Here is a 21,058-nt window from a genome sequence, read left to right on the forward strand (position 1 = left end):
ACTACCACGTGCAGTGACAACCCTTGTCTGTTATGAACATTAATGGAGCCTCAAAGCTTGGAGCCATAGAATTAATAATTTGGAAAAATGTTACTTTAAAGGACTTACGCTATGTCTATCCATCATTCATCGTGATGTGACCTCAACTTTGCTAACCTGTAATAATAGTATTGGCCGTAATCCGACCTATCCGCTACGTTGCCATGAATACATGCTCGTTTACATATCGCGCAAATGGGTGATCACCTCAACAACAAGCTCTTAGTACGTTGTGTTGTTTGATATTCTTGTGTTCTGTTATTTTTCTGATTACTAATTCTAATATTTGATATTTACTTCGCAATCCTTTCTGTTTGAAGCCATACTTGTACATGTTGTGAACTGCGCTTATGATTTTTGGTTTTGCGAAGGATTTGATGGGACTTTATTTGTGGCGCTGCACTTCAACAATCTCGTCTTTATAAAAGGCATAAAAATGGCCCGACTTCGACTAGTTGAAGTGAATTGACGGGGGAGAGGCTTTTGGAGTCCTAGAATTGACGGTGAAGACCACGGTGCCAGTAGTTGATCTCGTATTTTAAGCTACCACATATTCCAAACACCTACTCCGAGGCAGGTTGGTTTGTAGGATAGATACTCTTTTTCAGTCTTTCTAAACTGAAACTTCTAAAGAGCTTGCAAAGAAAAAACAGCTAAAAACAGACGTCTAATTAGTGTTTACGAACTGGGTCTGGAGTCGTTTCCAGAAGAAAAATTACATTACATTTTATGCACGTTGGCACATAAGGTTGTTAGGAGCACTGAGGATACGGTGTTGTCAGAAGCTTCTTTCAGGTCCGAGCGGCCCTGAATCTTTTTAAAAATTTATCCGGTAATTTCCTTAAATAATCTGCAGTAACACAGTTCCAGTATTTCTTATTTTGCCGAAATTTGTATGTTTAACACAATTCTTTGTAGTCATATTCCATCCATGCAAATAAGGTCGGACAATCTTCAAATAGAATCGAACACTTTCACAGTGTAGTTTATGTGCTAGTTACCTTCGTAGACCATACGATGGGGTTATTCTGGAGGGTTTATTTAAAGGTTTTATTCCTTCTTACCAAGGCCAACATACGATTGCCAATTGATAAAAAAGGAAAAAAAAACTAACAAGTACAAAATCTGTTTTACGGATTTTTTTTTTATTTTGTGAGAACTGCTCGCTGATTTTCTAGGCAGTAGTGAACAATCATCAATAAAACGAAGGTCTTTGTTTTGTATTTTCATGTTCTTGAATATTTGTTTGATGGCAAAGTTTTTTTCGCTTTGAACGGGTAATTTTTTGAGAAGGCAGATTTTCTATTACGATCCATGACGCTCACGCTCGTCGTTCAACCCGAGGCTGGTTGCTTCTCCCTATGTTTACCTTTGCATCGGTCAATAGTGTCGCACGCTTGAGCAGCACCTCACTACAACTGAGCACTAGCTCCAGTAGGCAGGAGCTGGTGATAAACTCGTTCTTGCGTCACTACGAACATAATTCACTGCCTTCTACAACACAAGCCTTTTATTCTTTTATTTTCTTTTTTGATGCTATGTTAGTATTATTTTTCTGCTTAATCTATCATTCACCATTTTTATTACTTTTCCGCACTCCTCGTCTTTAATCTTTTCTGGAATTGGGACAACAACATATAAATTGCGCCGGAAAATTAGATTTCATTTACAAATTACAATGCTTCTTCTTTCTTCTTCGATCGATCGCCGATAAGAAAACATGAATCACTGCTCATTGTGGATTCGCCACCATCTATACATTTGTTGCTGTGACTTTTGACTGCATATTCCGCTCCTTTTTCTTCCAACCACAAATTTGATGAGACTTGTTAATAAGCACTTACAATTATTCAACAGGAAATCTAAGATCAAAATTTAATATGTTGAATTCAATGTTCGTCATCTACATTGTAATTTAATTGCGCAAGAACCAGAAATCATGAACGACATGTGGTCGCTTCCGAAGTGTCCTGTAGTGTATTGTACCCTTCATTCCCACTCCTGTTTCACCAATTATACAGGAGTGGGATTTCTGGACATTCCCAAGGATTTGTTCGTCTCGCGTGAGTTTGATAGTGATCGCAATAAGAGATTACACTTTCCGACTGGTCCGACATTATTCGGACATTCTACGTACGTGGTCTCATAGTAATTTTTGAAAGATGTTAGGGGTAATTTTATCGCTAATCTTATCTATTGAGGATTTTAAAACAATTTTCTCTATCAAAACAAAGGCTGGTCGTGCAACAACGACTTCCCTTCGCACTTTATGTCTCCTTTTCTGTTCCACAACCTTCTTTCATAGTAAAGGAATGTTAACTGGGATAGTCGTTCGAACCAGATTTCGTACTTCATTGTCAAATGGTATCTTATGTTTCTTTCTTCTCATCCAATGTGTGAAGCGTGAATATCATTTCTGCTTTAGTATAAGAGAAACCAAAGAGAACTGATTATCACTAAAGAGAAACCGTAGCAGTATAAATCCTGCAGCGGTTTCCCTTTAGCGATAATTAACTCGAAGGAACTGAACTATTCAACCGGTATTCACGTGCATAAACGACCTCCCTTATCCGTATAAATGATTACACAGCTTTCAAAGTGTCAAACTCTTCTTTTTTTCTCTACTGGTGTATTTTAATGACTTCCTCTAGAGATTTGTTGGCTATTCGTTCTTAAGAAAATAATTTGTATGGTATTTAATTCCTGGGGAGAACATCTGAATTAGTTTATTCCTAATCTTGCGCGGATTTGTCTACTTAAAGCACCTTATACGAGTTGCCCAGTTTCTGATTTTTCATTTCATTTCTAATAAGTTGCACTTTTTGTGAAAAGAGCGCGTAAATGTCTGTTGTAGGTTAGAATGCTGTCTGTATGGAAATTCCGCTGAATTATTTGAGCATATCGATTTGTTGGCGTCAAAATTCTCTTCAATTTTCGAGAAATTTCTAAGTATGAGGCAAAAGTGCGTGATATCATCAGTTGTAGCTTATTTTTTTAACTGATTTTCTGTGTTTCTTTTTTGCCTGAGATTGCAATCTGATACTACGTATGAATGTTTGGTAAATATTTTCTATTTAAGAACTCTCATTAGACGATTCTCAGTTGCGAATTTCCGTTAGTATGTGATCGAAGTGGAAATGGCAGATCCGCTAGCGTGCCTTCGTAATAGCACCATTGGCATAGCAATATGGAACACTGTAAGTCAATCTACAAATTGAACCCTATCCGTAACCTATGCATTGTATACAATTTGTTCGTTTTTTTTTGTTGTGTAAGTACTTCATATTTGTCAAAATAAACAAGATATTAGTAAGTGTGAAAAAATGTGAGCCTAACAGATTTGAGCAGCGAATTTCATCCAGATCTATGCTATTATCCAAATGGGAGTAATGGGCTGGCAGGTGAAGGAGGTACGAGATCGACAGTGGGAGTACGAAGGTCGCCAACTGCCCGCAACCGGAGGGTGAGATCCAGGCGAATAATAGTATGCTGAGCAGAGAAAATGTTAAGCTTCTTTTGCTGAGTTTGGATTGATTATTTCCAGACCCCAATTAATTCAATTGTTAGACCAACAGCATGTTGAACACCACATCTGATTCTTCCTCTCAATCTATGCAGCTTGCAAAATAACTAGTTATAAGAATAACTAATAAATAGCTTTCTTCAGGTGGTATAGTTACAGAATTCTTAGTTGTGTAGTTGAACCGACAAGTGGATGACACAACTGTAGAATCGTATTCACATATTAAGTAGCTTGCGTAAGTCATATTTCTGTGTCATGAGACCATCTCCGACAAGTACTAAGAGGTCATTTCTATGAGTTCGTCCTTAAATTGTAGTGAACAGTTCAAATACTGTGAGTAGTGCAAAAGTAAGTAGTTACTAACCAAGAAAAGACAGATAAAATTGAAAAAAAAATTGCAAATGGATTGTTTCTGCATAGTTAAAATAGGAAAATCAAGGCTACGTTCCAAATCATAATAAAACTTTGGAATCGCAAATTATGTACAGTATATTATTCTTTTACTGATTTCATAAATACGTTCAGAATTGATGCTTTCCAAGCACGTTTCCCTGGTCTTTATGCGATCTACACGGAAACACCTGAGCGACGAAGAATAAATGGTAAATGAATATCTTATTCTGAATTATTGATGATCAAATAATATCTCAGATGGAATGGCCATTCATGAAAATCAATATGTTTGCAGCCATGTTCGTCATTGTCATAATAAACGTTCTTCTGGCATTTGTACACTTCTTCATGTCGTTTGCCTTACTCTATGGAGCAGTGAAGGTATGCTTTTTTTGAAAATGTAGTTATCATATATGGAAGTCAAGACTTGACGGATTTGTCCAATGCGAATTTCGTCCACTCCAGTATTTCTTCTGTAAAACTTTGAATGCTGAAAATAGCTACCGCAAAACTTTCCTTCCCTGGGATCTTTCTCCCTGGGATATAGTTTTCAAGAACGAGAATCGAAAATCGACCTAAAGTTCCAGGGACTAGAGAGCTTGGTACCACCTAAGGTTCATTTTCGTTCAGTGAAGGAACTCTTTGCGTTCGCGCGATTGATGAAACAAAAGTGCGTAAGGTATATTCCACTACCTATACAGGTGCAAAAAGTTGTTAGGTTGGACACAATGAAGCTTCCGGATCTTAGATCTTCCTACATCTCTTACGAATATCTCGAGACGATAGCACCGGAACCTTCTATTATTTAATGAAAAAAAAGAGAGAGAGAGAGAAAAACTTTACTGGAAACTTTCGCCACGGCTAATTTTGACAAAATACTTATATTAAGCGTGTGTTGAAGCGTGGTGATTATCTAATGCGAGTAGCGTCAAGCGCTGGTACTACGGTCGCACCCATATATGGGATGCTTTCGTTACAGCTACTTCGTAAGCGGTTGTGGTCGGAGTGGCGCGATGGGACGCTCACTCAGCTCCGCATCCTTTGGAGCTAATAAGTCCCATCACACTCGCAGCCACTTACGCAAGTGGCCCACAAGTCATGTTGGTCCGACCAGACTTCAGTGTTGTGCACGAACGCGATGCATCATGGTTGCGACCAGCCGTACTTAAAAACGTAACCATGAAGACGAAAAGGAAACGTGGACAGATTCCTTGTCGCCTACTGACCTGTTTAAAAGAAAAAACTGGGCAGAGATTCAGGACTAGAAGTTGTTTGTATTTAATACGCTACGGAGTTGTTTTTAGTACAATAAAAACTTCGTATGGCCATGGATCTTCTCAGCAGGAGCGATCATTATTATGGCTACCGCCTATGCAGTATTGTGGTGGAGTGGGGTATGTCAGTTCACATTTACCAGAAAAAAAAACTCTTAAAAGCATAAGCAAAAGTTCAACTAATTTTTGTCTCAAAGGGGAACTTCTATTGGATTAACGCTTTTTCGTCTAGGATGTCTTCAACGAGCAACTCACCATGTCTGTTGCAGAATTCGTGATGTCACTTGCAGTTAACGTAAGTGTCTTGAAAGAAATTTTGAAATGTGCACCATCATGAATTCATGGACTATTTCATTGTTAATTTATTACTTATTATTAGTTATCAAAGAAACGAAAATGAGTTATCAGCACTTTCACTTCCCTTTCCTTCATAATTCTCTTATTTTAATTCTCTAACTTTTCTATCACTTTATCATTACGGTACGTTTTTGTGTTTTTTCTCAACGTAACAGAACAAACAAGAACTCGCACGTTTGTGTACCTTGTATTTTTAACGCCGTTTTCAGGGCATATGCCTCATAATCGTGATCTTCTTTTATTGGAGACTGGCAGGAAAGCTAACATCTGATAAACCAGCTCGTCCACGAAGTCGCCCACACAGTCGAGCGGTGGGAAATTTCAACGTAATCACTTTTGTAGCATAAGCGCTGATTCAAAAAGGTGCGCGTTGTCAATAAGAAACCCTTGGTGCTCTCTGTAGCAGTGCAGATTCTAGATTCTCGGCACCAGTGAGTAGGTTTAGGGACGTATTTTCCATATGTAACAATGATGAGGGAAGACGTGCTCTACAAATCCGGGAATAAGAGCCTTAAGGGCACCTTAGCTTATCCAGAGATACAACTTTTCACGCCCGTAGAGAAGCTAAGGCACGACAACGAAAAAAAAAACGTACAAGAAACATAATATAATCATGCGCAATAGTACAATCCCATACATGTGTGGTTATGGAACAAAAATCACGCATTGCCACGAAAAACACGATAGGAAATTGCCTCTGCCACTTTGCACCATAAAGCAGAAAGCCCTGAACGGATTGTCTGATGTCAGAAAAAGTTCTCCGACTATGCTGCAACATCTTTACTGAGAACACAAACTTCTAACAACTCATCAATATGTGAAAACATTACCACTTCTTCATCCTTCATGTACTCTATGTAGCTCAAACTTTCCAGCAACCGTACACGCCACAACGGAGCGGAGAACAACCTTCTGGCACGAAACCGAAGAGTGGTCGTCACTCTCGAGGACCACACAAGTGCAAATCAGCGCCCTCCAATCTACCACCTTGGCGAAAGGAATGGCCAGCCATCCCGGATCCTCCGCTTCAACGAAAGCTACGGAGAAGGGATAGGAGGAGTCGAAGCGACCCGAGAATTACTTCAATCCGCAGGCCTGGCGACGAATGCAGGTGAGACGGGTTGAAACTGTTGCCATCGCGTGAGCGGTTACGCTCGAAGTGGCGGGATGGGACCATTGCTCATCTCTGCAATTCTATTGAAATTAGTTAGCGAGGTCGCCACCTTAAGGGCAACCGAATGCACATTCACACCAAGCCTCAAGTCGCTACGATCCGGTTGCAACCTGGAATCTTGGAGTAGATATAGTTGGGTCACAACGACATGAAGCACTGTGCACTTGCGTAAGCGGCTGCGCTAGAAGCGAGGCGGTGGAGCTTTACGGTTACGGTAAGGAAGGAGAACCCTTGCCCCACTTCGAGCGCAGCCGAAGACGAAGTTAGTAAATGGATGTCCTGTCCAGTTTGTGCATATTCTGTTTCAGTTTTTTTTTTAAATTGGATTTTATTAGCATCAAATGCACCTCGTTCTCTATTGATTAGTTGTGAAGGAAGAACTAGACTTCTCCTTAAGACAATTCTTGATAAATTCCACAGAAGTGGCTCCATCAAGTCAAGAACCGATTTTAGCCTCGACTTTTTCGCTCCCGAGCCGTATGATCCCGAATTTCCATGGAAAACTACAAAAATGGAAAAAGAACAGAGACAAAGAGAAGCAAGACCGCACACAGCAGCTAAAGCAATTGAAAGGTCTTCAAATTGAAGAAACTTCTCGATTCCAGACAATTAATTTGGTTTTTTTTAGAATTGCTTATTTCGTAGTTTTTCTTCACAAGAACTAAAATTGAAATTATCATTTACAGATTGTACTATAACAAATATCCAGACGATCTACCTGGTATACCGCGGGGAATGCGAAATTCCTTGAGGAAGGATCGCAAGCAAAGCCCGGACAGAGTGACCTTCAGCAGAGCAGAACCTCAAATCAACTACCGGACACCGCAAGATTCGGTTGTATAACAAATTGGGGGAATCTGCGAGTAACCTCTGTGAACCTGTATAAAAGTGTGGGATATATTTTACTTGACTAAAAATCGTTGTTCAAATGCTTTGACGAAGTCGTATGCGTGATCTCTGGAATTTTTTGCAAACACCTCACTTGGCGACTCTCCTCAAGTTCACTGTTATGCTGCTGTTTTCTTGTACATATTGTTTGCATCGAAAATGAATGTATATATGAGCATAAACATGAATGCTATAAATGTGAGAACCAAATATTCTGAAGAAGTAAGGATTAAGAAGGTACCATGAGAAATAAAGAAGAAATGGTATGGGGAACAAATTTAAAGGTAATGGTTGAAGGACTCAGACATTCTCTTATGTGGTAAGGTCAAAACGGCATGAATCACGAGTGTAGTTGCGGTGCATTTGCGTACGCGCTCGGAACGGCGCGGTGGAGGCACCAGTTGTAACCGAGGTGAGACCGTCGCAAACTACAGCGATGGGTAGTGCGAGCAAGGATCTCACCATGCTCTCAGCCGCTACGCTCCGCCGAAGCGCCTCGAAAGAAGCCGTGTACGCAATTACATACGTGCTTTCAAGGGGTTTCAGGGTTCCTGGGTGCAACACCGAAACCCTTCTTACCTCCAGGGTCGATGAATTGGTACTAGACTTTTTGGCGCATCCGAGTGATTAAAGGCAGCGTATCACGAAATTGACATAGTACGGAAACCTCCAAGAGCCCGTTGAGTCCGGGTTGCAGATTACGGAACCAAGCGTGGCTCCGCTCAACCTTCCAGAATTGTCCTGGTAACCTGTAAGAAAGAACGGCGTTCCTTCCTATGAGGTAAGTTATAACGCACCTTCCTGTGCACGCGTCGTGTCCACGAGCCAGTGATCGAAGATCAGTGATGCCTCTTCACCCTAATTTTCAGGTGAAACTAATGAATAGGCTGTTTGTTCCTACGAGTACGTTAAAACGCGCTCCGGACCGCTCAACAGCCTATTCATTCTTTCTACCTGAAAAGGAAAGAAGGTAAAACTTTCTTACGTTGAGTGGAGCCACGCTGGGTTCCATAATCTATAGTCGGGTCAAAACGACATGAAGCACGGACATTTGCACAAGCGGTTGCGCTCGAAGCGGAGCGGTGGAGCGTAGCGGTTGGGATCGTGTAAGGATCCTCGCTGCCGCCAACCACCTCTGCAGTTCGCCATGGCCCCACCTCGATTCCAACCACTGTCTCCACTGCACCGCTTCCGAATGCGGCCGCTTGCGCAAATGTCCGTGCTTCACGTCGTTTTGATCCGACTATAGATTATGGAAGCAAGGGAGTACCGCGAGGAGACCATGGGTGTTTTGTCTGATTGGTTATCTACAACATAGTTAGATGTTTAACGAATACCATCAATGACGGTAATGTCAGTATAACTCTGACTAGGGTGTGAGCACGAAGCATGAGCAGCGGCAATTTCATCTCTAAAGGGCACGGGGAACGGAAATTTGGCTGATGTAGCGTCTTGACGACTTTTATTTAACCTGATGTAATCCATTTTTACAGTTTGTAACCTCAACACGGACCAAAATCCCGTAAACTTTGTCAGCAGTAAGTTTGTGCAGAAATACCCTCTCTCTACCAACATTTTGCGGACAAATGCAAGACAGGTAGCATCAAAATGGGTCTTTGTGCACATGTAGGTTACAGTCGGGTCAAAACGACCTGAAGCCTGGTGCAACGGCTACGCTCGACCTTTACTCGTGCTGGGACCTTTGCCCTTTTCTGTAGTCCTATTCAAAATAACTCTCACCTCCGCCCTAACCACTGATGCAACTGTCCGGCTTCAGCTCGTTTTGGTTCGTCTGCAGTAAGTGCTGTAGTCACGGTCTGCTGTTGCCGTCAATGAGTTCCCGAATTTCAATTTTGCAACTTTGCTGTGCAGGAATTCAACAATATAAATTGTGGACGAGTGCAAATGGATTGCGAAGAGTCCACGAGAAGTTGCAGCTTCCACAATAGACTATTTCTCATGAACATTTCAGTTGTAGAATTGGTCTAGGAAAGGAACCGCTCCACACAGTAACACATATTCTGACGAGTAGGGGGATCTGGATGCAGTCCGATTTCCGCTGTTTCATCGGTCTCCTCTCGGCTTAATGAAGTTCTAGCATTTAGGTGGTTAAAAAGGGATCGATGAGCTGGCACTGTAGGTACTGATCTGTTTAGTATTAGTTTCAAATATGATAAATGCTGGAGGTATAGCACATTTGGAACAACTAAACTCTCGAATCCCATCTACGTCTACTACTAAATGTATTGGTGATATATTTTACGTCAAATATCGATTCGATTAACTTTTACCTTGTGTTTCAAGCAGTCTTCGAAGAAAAGTCTTGTTACTGTAGAGGTTTGTGTGTGGAACGTGAAGTTGAGAGTTGGGGAGTGAGGTATTTGTCACAATACCATTTTGAAAACAGTTACAGCACGAAATCGATTTTGTCTTGCTGAACACGAGTAGACACTGGGCGTTCGCAGTTTTGAACAACTTTCGCGCTCTAACACAAATCTGCCAGAGTGCTGGTTTCCATTCTCTCTTCTTGTTTATTTCTGTGTTTATTATGGATCGATGTAGCTTTACCGGGTAGATATTTGGTATCTGGATGGATGGCATACCCTGTATTGAGGATCATCAGAGGGTAACAATCCTCATTCGTCAAATAGGACCAAGAAATGCTGCTGTTTTCAACCGGATCGTTGATCGCCTCGCTCGACAACGATCCATTCAAGGTAATTTGTCGCATTTAAAGGCTTTTTAACGTATGAGTGGGTGAGCAGGATGGTTACTTACGTGTCTGCTTCATTTCTTGTTTATTCAAAATTCGCTTTCAATTGATTCTAGTCACTCATTGGCAGTTTTCAACCGTTTGAATTAATTTGTTGGGTTTTCCCTCTCTTTTTTCACCGAGCGTTAATGTTGCAGTTCACCGCGACTTGTTCCGATAGTTCTCATGCACATGCTTCCTCTGCGCGTACGGAGGGAGAGCTTCACAGCTGTTGCTGCGCTAAATGTGTTCAGCCGATTGAGCTCGATGTGCTTTCGATAGGTTGGAGGGTCGAAACAGGATGTGTCTGGCAGGGGAGGGAAGTGCGTTGCGGTTGACGGGCTGCGTCAGCCTCGTTGAACTCGTTCGGTGGCTACTTTGGGCCGACGAAATCCGCTCGTTATGTAAAGAAACGAAGCGTACATTTTCTGCTCCAAAAAAGAAGTGCCAGCTTAGTTTGAGGACTTTTCTCAACTATGTAAAGTTAGAGGTTATTACAGAAAAAATCAAGTCTTCCTTCATTTTGATAGTCACCGCTGTACAAAGCTGCTGTATCAACAGCACCAGTCTTGTATTAGGCAAACTTAATTGATAACGAAACTACTTATGTAACCGTATTTCAAGCGTTTACCTTCAATCCTATTGTAGAAACAAAGCTGTCTTCCGGTCTAAAAAAAATGACGCTCTATCCAGTAAGAAGGGTCCTTGTTTGTCGATTTTCATAGGTGCAGCTGATCCTTCTTTAGAGTGACTTAGCATCAACATTTCAGCGCAGTCTGGTAAACTGGATTTGTGAAATTAAACCAAATCAGTCCATGTGATTTCTACGGAGACAGATGTTCTCTTCTTCTGTTATGAACCAAAGGTTTTTTTTTCAACAAGCAAACGATCGGCGCTAATTCACAATGCAATTTATATATCTACTATTGTTACTACTATTGTTCTAAGATTCCAGCCTGCAATCGAACCAAAGCGACCTGAGGCTCGACCCTACTGTAAATTTTGCGTGCCTCACGTACCTTAAGCCACTTATACTCCTTCCATCATTTTCCATGCTGTTTTTGTCTGTTTTCAGTTTCTGACAATCCAAAACGAATCTTCCATGCTAACTTCGTCACCAACGTCAACGCCGAACTTGTCAGATTTGGCGAACTGCAGGTTTTGATTACTCTCAGTTTTACTTTTCTTCCTATGAATGTTCTTATGAATTGCTTATAAAAGCTTACAAGAGTTTAGGCACACCGTCGAGTTCTCGGGCTCATCGGTGTGGCTAGCGCACAGCCTTCGACATCAGCTGCACCTGCAAAGAAATCGGTAAAATTATAATTCTTATTCAAATTTTCATTCACGTTGTTGTCTTTAATGCGGTAATGCCAAGTACAGACCTCTTCTGCTTCTGATGATGTTGGATTGGCGCCAGTTACGGTCAGAAGGCGTTCATCTCTAAGTGGGGGCTTAACAATGGAAGAAGTCAAAGGCAATTATGAGAAAGTGAAGGTAGAAGGTTCTGAAGAACGATTTCCTCATTTTCTAGCTTTTCTAAGCTTGTGAAGAAGCCGATGAGAGCCATATCTTGCAAAGTAATGGTGGAATGTCGTAGCATCATTGAATTCATGATGCAGTAGCCATGCTTGCAGTAATTGTTAATGAAATTGTTTGGACGAGAAAGTTTAGAACGTGTAAAGAGAAAGAGTCCTAAAATTGTTTCGCTACTCCGCTTTCCACTGGGGCGTTCAGACATCCCAGGATGACTGTGCAGTCACACCAAACTTTTTCGCTTCTTTTCTGTGAGAGTCTCTCTCATCAGTTACTTTTCAGCGGGATTACGATAACACTCTCGTTGATAGCAGGTGCATACTACTTGGCTACGATGAGGTATTCGAATTCGGTTCACTTCATTTGTATAGTTGGGTCAAAACCGCTTAAAGTTCGGAGCGGCACGGTGGAGCTAACAGATTGCTTCGAGGTGGGGCCACCGTTAGCTTCAGTCGGACTGCAACGATGAATGGTGCTAGCGAAGGCCACCTTCGATCCCATCCGCTACGCTCCACCACTCAACGTCCAGCCCAGCCACTTACGCAACTAGACCGAGTTTCAGGTCGTTCTGACCCGTCTATAACTGTCCTCAGGAATGTAATGAAGTTTAGTCAAGTTCTCTAACCTTCTCTTTAGCAAGAAGTATCAACACATTTCTCACCCCGAGAAACCTTTCTCTTTCATCGACTAGAGGAGTCCGATGAGTTGGAAATGGGTGTTCGAGAGTTTATGCGTGCAATTTATTTTGTACTTGAAAGCAAGCGAGTTGACCAGTCTTTCGAGAAATTGGTGAGTATTCTGTTTTCTTTCGAACTCTCTTGTTTTCATTGATTTTACTTTTCCTTCAAAAGCATAACAAGTGTTTTCATAACGTTTGTCACTAGGAGTGTCCCCCTTGTCCCGTGTTGCCCGAGGAAGAGAAATTCCGATTTGGGGTTGAAAACAAAGCATCCAAAACCTACAAGTCAGTTCTGCATACGATTTATTTTTTGCGCTTTTTGGTAACCTACTGATTAGTTTTGCTCTTACCGTATATTCAATAATTAATTCTGCTGATGATCCCTCTCTTTCTCTCCATCCTTTGTATTCCCTAAGTTGTATTTATTTGTTTCAGACGCAAGTGTGTTGGTAGGTCACGGAAACAGAACGCGGATTACGCTATGCTCACCGGGCTACCGCAGCTGGCATTGGACTCATATGCAGCCTCTATGGAAATGCTGAAGTCTTCAAACGACATGCTTTGGTTTGCTGGTTAGTAAACTGCTGCGTTTACCTTAAGGATGTAGAATGTTGAAGGTGCATTGGCATTTGTGCCGTCAACATCTTGAATCCTGAAGAAGAACGTTCTTTTCATCAACGTTTTCATCGTTTGCAGGTGCCTGCGAAGGGTGGGCTTGCGCTGCAATGTCTCTTCTTTACGATGGATTAACATCAACGGCTCTCATGTATCGGGTAGCTAGCATGACTCCAACTCAAATGAGGGATATTGGTTCTAACGGTCATTTATCGCTGGGAGCAGCCATAAGTGCAGCTACGACTTTCCAACACACTTTGGGGTACTTTTTATTACTTTTGTTCATCGTTCGTGTTTATTTTCATTTTTTCCAGGGTTTCACTAGGACACCAAAGGCATCGTTCGGATGAGAACAGTCGTGCGCCACTCAGTGACGACAGTAGTGATGGGGGCGAAAGCAGGCGTTCGCGGATGCCATGGGCAGTACTCCGCGGCGACAAGTAAGTTAAAGCAGTAAATATCATTAACTGCACACTTGTTGACCTTCTCTGTTTCTTTCCTTTTATTAAACAGCATTTTTAGATCCAAAGACAAGATTGAGCCAGCTGCTATAATGGAGAAATTCGAGTTGGCACTTGAAAACTATGCGAAATTTTCCTTTGCAGCCATGGTTGAGTATGACTGTATGATGAAAGCAGTGTCTTTATACCGATATCAACGATTGTATGTCGAAATGGAGGTGAAACCATTGAAAATTACGCAAATAACTAACTAATTACAATGATGAATTACACTTCATTTCTTTAGTTTGACATCTTTTTGCAGAACATACTATGTTGCAATGTTTTGGATGTAGAAAAATCACTTGCATCTTGTTCAGACTTTTCATCGCGACCACATAGGTAAATATCTGGATGACAGTTTCACGAGATTCGACAATCATACCAAAGCAGCTATATGTGCAAATTCTACTGCATTATATAGAGAGGCATGTCTGCTGTGTTATCCTTACTTTGACCCATTCTGAATGTTAAGTTCTTGTTAGAAATGTTTTGGATTTAGGTTGGATTCATGCGCAAATGTTCGTTTTTTGCTCGCCTTGGCGTGCTGTTTCGTCTGCAAATTTCAGAAGGCGAACAAAGAACTGCACAGGACTATCGGATTGTTTATCCCGTCTTGTACAGGTATTTCTTCTCAGGATTCTTTGATTTACCGGTCAGTTAACGCGCCTTTTAGATGCAAGATTCGTATTTTTTCATCGTTTTTTGTTTGTTACTCTCACTGCTTGATCTGATGATTTTTTTTTTACTTCCTTCATTTCATTTATTTCTAATCTATTGTGGATACGGAACTTTTGTAAATTGTTAATCTCTCTGTGGTTCCTTTCGCAGTGGATTTAAAAAAGCTTGTGACTTCTTTCTCGTCTTCCTCATTTAATTCCAGTTAATGTCGTCCCTTACACATTTTTTCCTATCTCAAAGGAGGGACAATACATCATCTCAGTTCTTGAATGTACACCCATAAGTTTGCGCACAGTGCAATAGACTGGTTAAATGCATTTCGGATGTTGAATTCTGATGAGTGCATGGATCAGCTTCAGAAATGCTCTTGGCAGTTTAAAGATCTATCGTGTGCATGCTTCAACATGTGAATGATTTTAAGTAAAACACATTAAGCGTATGTATTTTTACCGGGCAACGGTTTTGGACGTAAGGCGTTTTCTCTCTCTTCTCATATTCTTCACATATGATATATATTAGGATCAAAATGACATGAAGCACGGCGCAGTTGCGTAACCGGCTTCGCTCAAAGCAGTACAGGGGATCCTAGCGGTTAGGATCGAGTGGGGATCCATGCTAGTACCTTTCATCGCTGCAGTTCGCAATGGTCCCATGTCGATTACAACCGCGTCGGTACCTCCTCTCCACCGCGCCGCGTGGAGCACAGTCGCTTACGCAACTGCGCCGGGCTTCAAGTCGTTTTGACCGCGTTATGTTACTAACGAACTTCTATTAGTTTCGAATTTAATTGTTCTCTACTCTCAGTACCAGTCTAAAGCCAGAAATGTGCGTCTGTGTCATCCTGAGAATAGACCGTGAAATTTCTGGGTTTTCATAGGTTAACTAGACATTTCATTTTTGATTTTCCATCTCTCAATTAATTTTCTTCCACTATAACTGTCGAAAGTTGTCCCACCATTATTTAGCAACTTTTTCGAGGGTCACGTCCGTTTTGTAATGTCCCTGTGGAAAATGTCTGTTGTTCGATATGCTTTCTACCATAGCCAACTTTGTTTATGTTGTAGGACTTTGCCTGGATACGGTATAAAAGAGAACGTACGCGAGGTTCAACAAGAAGGTGTGGTTAAAGGTCCAGTTCAACTGCAAATAAAAGCCCTGCATGAGGTTTACACGGCTGCTTCTCGGGCCGAGCTGACTGAAGCAGCTATTAGACATCTTTGTCATCTTATACAGGTTTGCGAAAACTTAGCAGCATCATTCCAAAATTCAGTGTGAGTTCATATATAGCAGAAATAATCTTGCCTTCAGGTGTACTATGATGACATGGATCCAACTTTGGCGAATCGCTTGTTCGATGAACTTCAAAGCTTAGTTCTAATCAAAGGTAGTCCACCGCAGCTCAATCAACGGATTTCGGTTCCCGTCGGCAATATTATACTTCCTTCCATTCAATTAACAAGATTTCCTATGGTTAGGTGAGGCCGGTATTCCTACTTTTCTGATCATCTTGTTCGAAAATTTGTTTAATTCGCGATTCAGCGATCCTATTTTGTGCCCTTTGCCACCCCATTTGGCTCCAACTGTGCTACAACTCAAAACCGGACAACCACAGCTGTTCATTTATTCACCATTTCAACAGAAGAAGTCTACAAATGGTATTCTGCGTTTTGTTTAAATGTAGCATTATGTGAGAATTTTGAGGTCGGCATGCATCAATGATTTGGACATATAATCGAGTCAAAACGACATGAAGCGCGGACAGTTGCGTTAGCGGCTGTGCTCGAAGCGGTGCGGTGGAGCCAGCGGTTGGAATCGAGGTCGGATCATGGCGAACTGCAGAGGTGGATGGCGATAGCGAAGATCCTTACACGATCCCAACCGCTACGCTCCACCGCGCCGCTTCAAGCGCAGCCGCTTACACAACTGTCCGTGTTCCATGTCGTTTTGACCCAACTGTATTTCCTATGTATCAGAAAACGCGCAACTTCCCAAGAATTTGATGAAGAGCATGTTAGATCAGTAGTACCTTTTGCGCAAGGAATTTTAGAGAATATCTGTCCACAGAAGTTGTGGGGACAGATGATTCTCAGCACTTAAAAGATAAAGTCACTGACGTATCAATCCACTTGAGATGCGCCGACGCGTTTTACTGCAAGTCGTAATCGTTGGGGTTTTGGAACGCGCTTTGGTGTATACAGTGACTTGCGGGTGCCAGACGATGATCAAGTCGGTGTTTTAATCCTTTTTTATCCTCCCAGTCAAGTCTGGTACAAATTTCTCGACTCCGGAGAGAAGAAAGACTTGATTGGCTTTAGAGCGGTTTCGAATCATGTGGCTACAGCGGACCTCTAACCGACTGCGCCACACCCGCACCTCATTCTTAGTAATTCTGATGTTTCAAATATGTAAGGGGTACTTCTGAACTACGTTCGATCTTTCATATGTTGAATGGATGCCAATCTCGAAAATTCTCCCGTATGCTGCCTTTATGATTTCTACCTTCCCATAATTTTGCTTCATGGATCTATGATTCTGTTTTGATTAGTAAGATGTTCGGTTATTTCCTCGAGAGGATTTTTTTACAGAGATTTATTGGGTGGTGGATTGCGCATGTGAGGTATCTATTCTTGTTTACAATTGTCGTCCTTACGAACTTGTCGTCAGGTGAGATGTTTTTCAGCTCCTTTATTTTGGATTGTTGAAGAGACTATTGTAAACAAATTAGAGGGTTTTTTCAAACTTTTATGAAATTTTCCGTTTATGCGGATTTGTAGGAGATTAACTGCATTTAGAGAATTATGTCTGCTTGCCGACGGCTGTGTGTTTGAATCTGTTCCTGTGCGACTTATTTTACCAGCAGCTAATGATGGAGCTGCGCCAGCCAGAATTAAATTAATTGGAATGCCTAGGTAGTTTCAGCTTCTCCGTACCAGGTTTTTTTAATGGATACTTTAGTCTAGGTGATGCTCTCATGTGTACGACTCACTTTTCACTTCCATCTGAGTATTTTTTAGGACTCCAGGCCTTCTGACAGTCACAGGTTACTGTTGTGAGGTATTTGGTGTGAGAAATGTCTGCAAGCTCTATGGACCAAAAGGACCATTGAAGGTGTGTTTTCGCCCACACAATCTTTCTACGCCTCTACTCATCTTGTTTTAGGTTGAAGTACTCCCGTCGCTAGCTGTCCTTCAGCTTGTGTCGTCATTACCTCGTGCCCCTATCGAAGAAGATCAAAATGAACATAACGCCGAAATAACAGTCTATTCTGGACAACTGTAGGTTTCACATCAGGCATATCGCTATTGAAATTTTCTATACCCTCTATTATTCTCTTAGGTTTGAGCACTCGCTAACTGTTAAGAATACCAGTGCTACAATAGCTATACGGAAAGTTCGTCTACAAGTTTGGCAACCAAAAGTGTGTTTTCAGACTCTGTACCTAACTTGTGTTTCTATGAAATTTTTCTTCGTCAATAGGTATCTGGTGGGCCTTCTATGATTGAGCTAGTAAGCCAAGAAGCCGATGCTGCTTTTTCATTAGCTCCAAACGAAGAGAAGGACATTAAGTTCCGAATATTTGGTATTGACCCAACTGCCACCGCTGATGACGAAGGATCAGTTGATGAAAAGGTGTTCCACTTCAAGAAGTCTTTTTTTGTTTTCTGAGTTCGCAAGTAGTTGTTTATTTGCTGTTTTATTGGATCTAAGATGTGTGTTCTTATTTGCTCGATAAATGGTTTCAGATTGTTGAAACTGCGTTACCACTAGCATCAACATTTGCTGAAGTAGCCAATGACAGCGAAGCACATGATTTAATTCCGTACACTGGACGTTTACTTACTTGCCAGTTCTTGTTCCGGTACGTCGCTGATGTCAACGGTCCGGAAGGAGAGGTAGGTTTTCAATTATTTTTAACTTCGAGGACAATGACAATTTCCTCACTGTTTATAATGCTAAGATCTTCTTGTTAACTTCCATTTCAAATCTGCTTATCTCCGAAACTTAATTCACGGCTTACTTACCGATAACAGTGGAACACTAACTTATTTTAGTCCTATGAGAGAAGTGCTCGTTTGTCCATTGCTGTTTGCGTTGTCCCCGCTGTCACAGTTTCCGCTTGGCACGTGCTGCCAGGTGATGGACCATTCACGAGATATATTGTGGTCGATGTCACGAACAGCACAGAACACGATGCGGAACTTGTTTACAGTTCGAACAGACGAATGAATGTACTACCCAAGGAGACCTGCCGGTAAGTGAAACGCCTTCCTAAGTGTAATTGCAGCAATAATCCATTATTTTGGAGAGAATTTTTAGTGTTCCGCTCCTTTCCCCGTGTTGTTCGGACGTGGCTGGAAGGGCTTTCCACGCAGCAACTCAAAAGGACAGCCACATGATGCAAAAACTTGAGGTTATAAATCAAATTTCAGCGTTTGTAGGTTGAGCTTGATCCACTTTTTGAAAGGAAAACAATATCTCTCTTTTATTTCCTATAAATGCAATTTGCGCATCCTTCCATCCACATCATATAATGTTTTTTTTTTCTCCAGAAACAGACCACCTATGAACGAGAAAACTAATGGGTGGTTGACGCCAACACAATAATTTCTAACATTTTCTCGAAACTGTCGTAACAATCAGTTTTCTCCTTATTTCCTAGCGACTATTTTGGTGGAGGGGCGGGTGTGGTGTAGCGGTTAGAGGTTCCGCTTCCTGCACGATCGATCGGAGGTTCGAATCCGCCCTAGTGCTCACCAAGCCTTTCATCCCTCCGGGGACGATAAATTGGTACCAGACTTGTCTGGGAGGATAAAAGCACTGACTTGACACATCGGCTAGCCACCGCAAGTCATTGTATAGGCCAGATACACGTTCGTAAACCTCAAACGATTCTGAATTGAAGTGAACGTGGGGGCGCATCCCAAGCGGATTGATTAACGCCAGACACTTTATCCTTTATCCTTTATTTAGGTGGAAAAATTGCGCGCCACGCTTGAACTCCACGTTGCCAAACACCTCGACATTCGATGGGCAATTCCGGCTATGAATGTTTGTTTTCTTTATTATGTCAATTAAATTACACCAGCAAATTAGGATCTCTTGAAGCTTCTTTTAGCTGGAAGGGCTCGTTCCAGTGGGTGCACTGCTGTCCTCCGTATCACTACTGAAACAGCTGGTTTTACCAGCGATTTCATTAGGTGTGTTCTCGTCAATATCGTTTTTGCATTGACCTACCTGATGGATGATTCTTCAAAAGTTCTTCCTTTGTAAATTTGGTCCGATTTAGACATCTCAGTAAATGGAACTCCCTATTTGAGCGAGGACGACATATCAGTAGGGATAGGAGAAATGATCTTGATAAAAGTTGCGGTTATATCATCACTTGAATGTAATTTCTTTTTCTTCTGATAATATAGTGTTTTATGACGCCAACACAATAATTTCTAACATTTTAGATGATTTCTATGGAATTCTGGCGCTAGAATGTTATCAAGAAATATCCAATTTTTTCGGCACCGTGGATCGTGCTGAAAATCTCCTAATTATCGGACAGCGGAAGGTCCCATTTGTTGTACCCAAGAGTGTACGTTTATTTTCTGAGCATGCTATGATTGGTTCAAGGCCGCATTTACAAGAACTGTTGTGAGTATCAGATTTTTCTGCTCCATTTTGAACTTTCAAGGTTTTCAAAAGTCTTCCCTCTTACACTGAAAAAGAGGTCCAGTATATGAATAATTATAATTGGTCAAAACTATCTTAAGCTGGATCCAGTTGCATAAGCTGCTACATTCGAGACAGCGCGATGGAGATAGCGGTTGGAATTGAGGCGGTACCCTCGCAAGCTCTGCTCACTGCTGCAGTCTGAGTCGCTCGCAACTGACAGCTGAACCTCGCCGTTTCAAGCGCAGCCTTTGCGCAAATGCACGGACCTTGAGGTCGTTTTGGCTTGACTACCGGATTCTTGTGCTCAAACTTTCTAGAAATCCTTTATTAAGAAGTAGTAAGTGACTTGCGCCTTATGTCGGAAGCAGCAACTGAGGACACACTCATTAGGGTTATTAGAAAACGGATTCCTGGAACCGAATGCCTTATTTTTTCATGTCAGACAGTAAGCAGTTTACCACAACCGTTTGTAAACATCGCACTTAGAATGACCAATGGTTGGTCGTGAATGTAATAGTTTAGTAAAATTAGGGTCTCATAAGAAAACGCTTGTCACAGCACTAGTTACCTCGGAAGTTTCACTTGAAACTAATATGGTTGCGGTGCACGTCTGCTTGTAATTGTGTTACGAGGATGTTATGTATTGCTTTAAATGGGCCATTGTTCCTTAGCAGTATCTATATAGTTGCTGCACAAAATCTGGCTTCTAAGTGAATGTTAGAATTTTAGCTTCCAAACTCATCAATGTCCACCCCAAGGTGCGAGCTGTCATTTCATGTGATGTTCCGTGTTGAGGGAGTGCACAAAGTCCGCCCACAAATTGTGAGCAGGCGTGCAGATGAATCGCTATTTTCCGATGAGATTTTTGTCTCCCCGGTCGGTTTCAGTGTTTCTACTAAGACACACTAGTGATCCTGTAAATTATTGTCATATTTAAAGGTAAGATTAGATGAGGCCCTTTGAACAAGTCTTGCCATTCTATA

General features: G+C 41.6%; 2 protein-coding genes across 3 annotated transcripts; both read left to right on the forward strand.

Moving 5' to 3' along the window:
* Positions 1 to 3,176: 3,176 nt before the first annotated feature.
* On the forward strand, positions 3,177 to 7,603 carry RB195_009785 (uncharacterized protein; the record flags this gene model as incomplete). 2 transcript variants are annotated; one of them, XM_064190492.1, is made up of 10 exons in its annotated part: positions 3,177 to 3,236; positions 3,402 to 3,502; positions 4,088 to 4,164; positions 4,251 to 4,336; positions 5,260 to 5,349; positions 5,462 to 5,524; positions 5,796 to 5,912; positions 6,462 to 6,697; positions 7,214 to 7,333; positions 7,447 to 7,603. In XM_064190492.1, the coding sequence occupies 10 exons, from the start codon at positions 3,177 to 3,179 to the stop codon at positions 7,601 to 7,603; spliced, it is 1,107 nt and encodes a 368-aa protein (XP_064048075.1). The 2 variants fall into 2 exon arrangements, with proteins under 2 accessions (XP_064048075.1, XP_013299903.2); XM_013444449.2 differs by having other exon boundaries at positions 5,796 to 5,897.
* Positions 7,604 to 10,238: 2,635 nt separating this feature from the next.
* Positions 10,239 to 20,984, forward strand: RB195_009786 (uncharacterized protein; the record flags this gene model as incomplete). The annotated part of the gene is made up of 30 exons (XM_064190493.1): positions 10,239 to 10,365; positions 11,476 to 11,558; positions 11,637 to 11,714; positions 11,784 to 11,897; positions 12,219 to 12,275; positions 12,573 to 12,725; positions 12,821 to 12,900; positions 13,051 to 13,187; positions 13,312 to 13,492; positions 13,545 to 13,670; positions 13,753 to 13,909; positions 14,051 to 14,158; positions 14,233 to 14,354; positions 15,476 to 15,644; positions 15,720 to 15,886; positions 15,951 to 16,066; positions 16,997 to 17,075; positions 17,204 to 17,320; positions 17,426 to 17,519; positions 17,571 to 17,686; positions 17,748 to 17,829; positions 17,889 to 18,041; positions 18,155 to 18,304; positions 18,464 to 18,663; positions 18,729 to 18,822; positions 19,383 to 19,460; positions 19,528 to 19,609; positions 19,699 to 19,800; positions 19,868 to 19,995; positions 20,805 to 20,984. The coding sequence occupies 30 exons, from the start codon at positions 10,239 to 10,241 to the stop codon at positions 20,982 to 20,984; spliced, it is 3,630 nt and encodes a 1,209-aa protein (XP_064048076.1).
* Between the last annotated feature and the right edge of the window lie 74 nt (positions 20,985 to 21,058).

This window comes from Necator americanus, chromosome III (assembly GCF_031761385.1).
Source record: "Necator americanus strain Aroian chromosome III, whole genome shotgun sequence".
NCBI classification, from domain to species: Eukaryota; Metazoa; Nematoda; class Chromadorea; order Rhabditida; family Ancylostomatidae; genus Necator; species Necator americanus.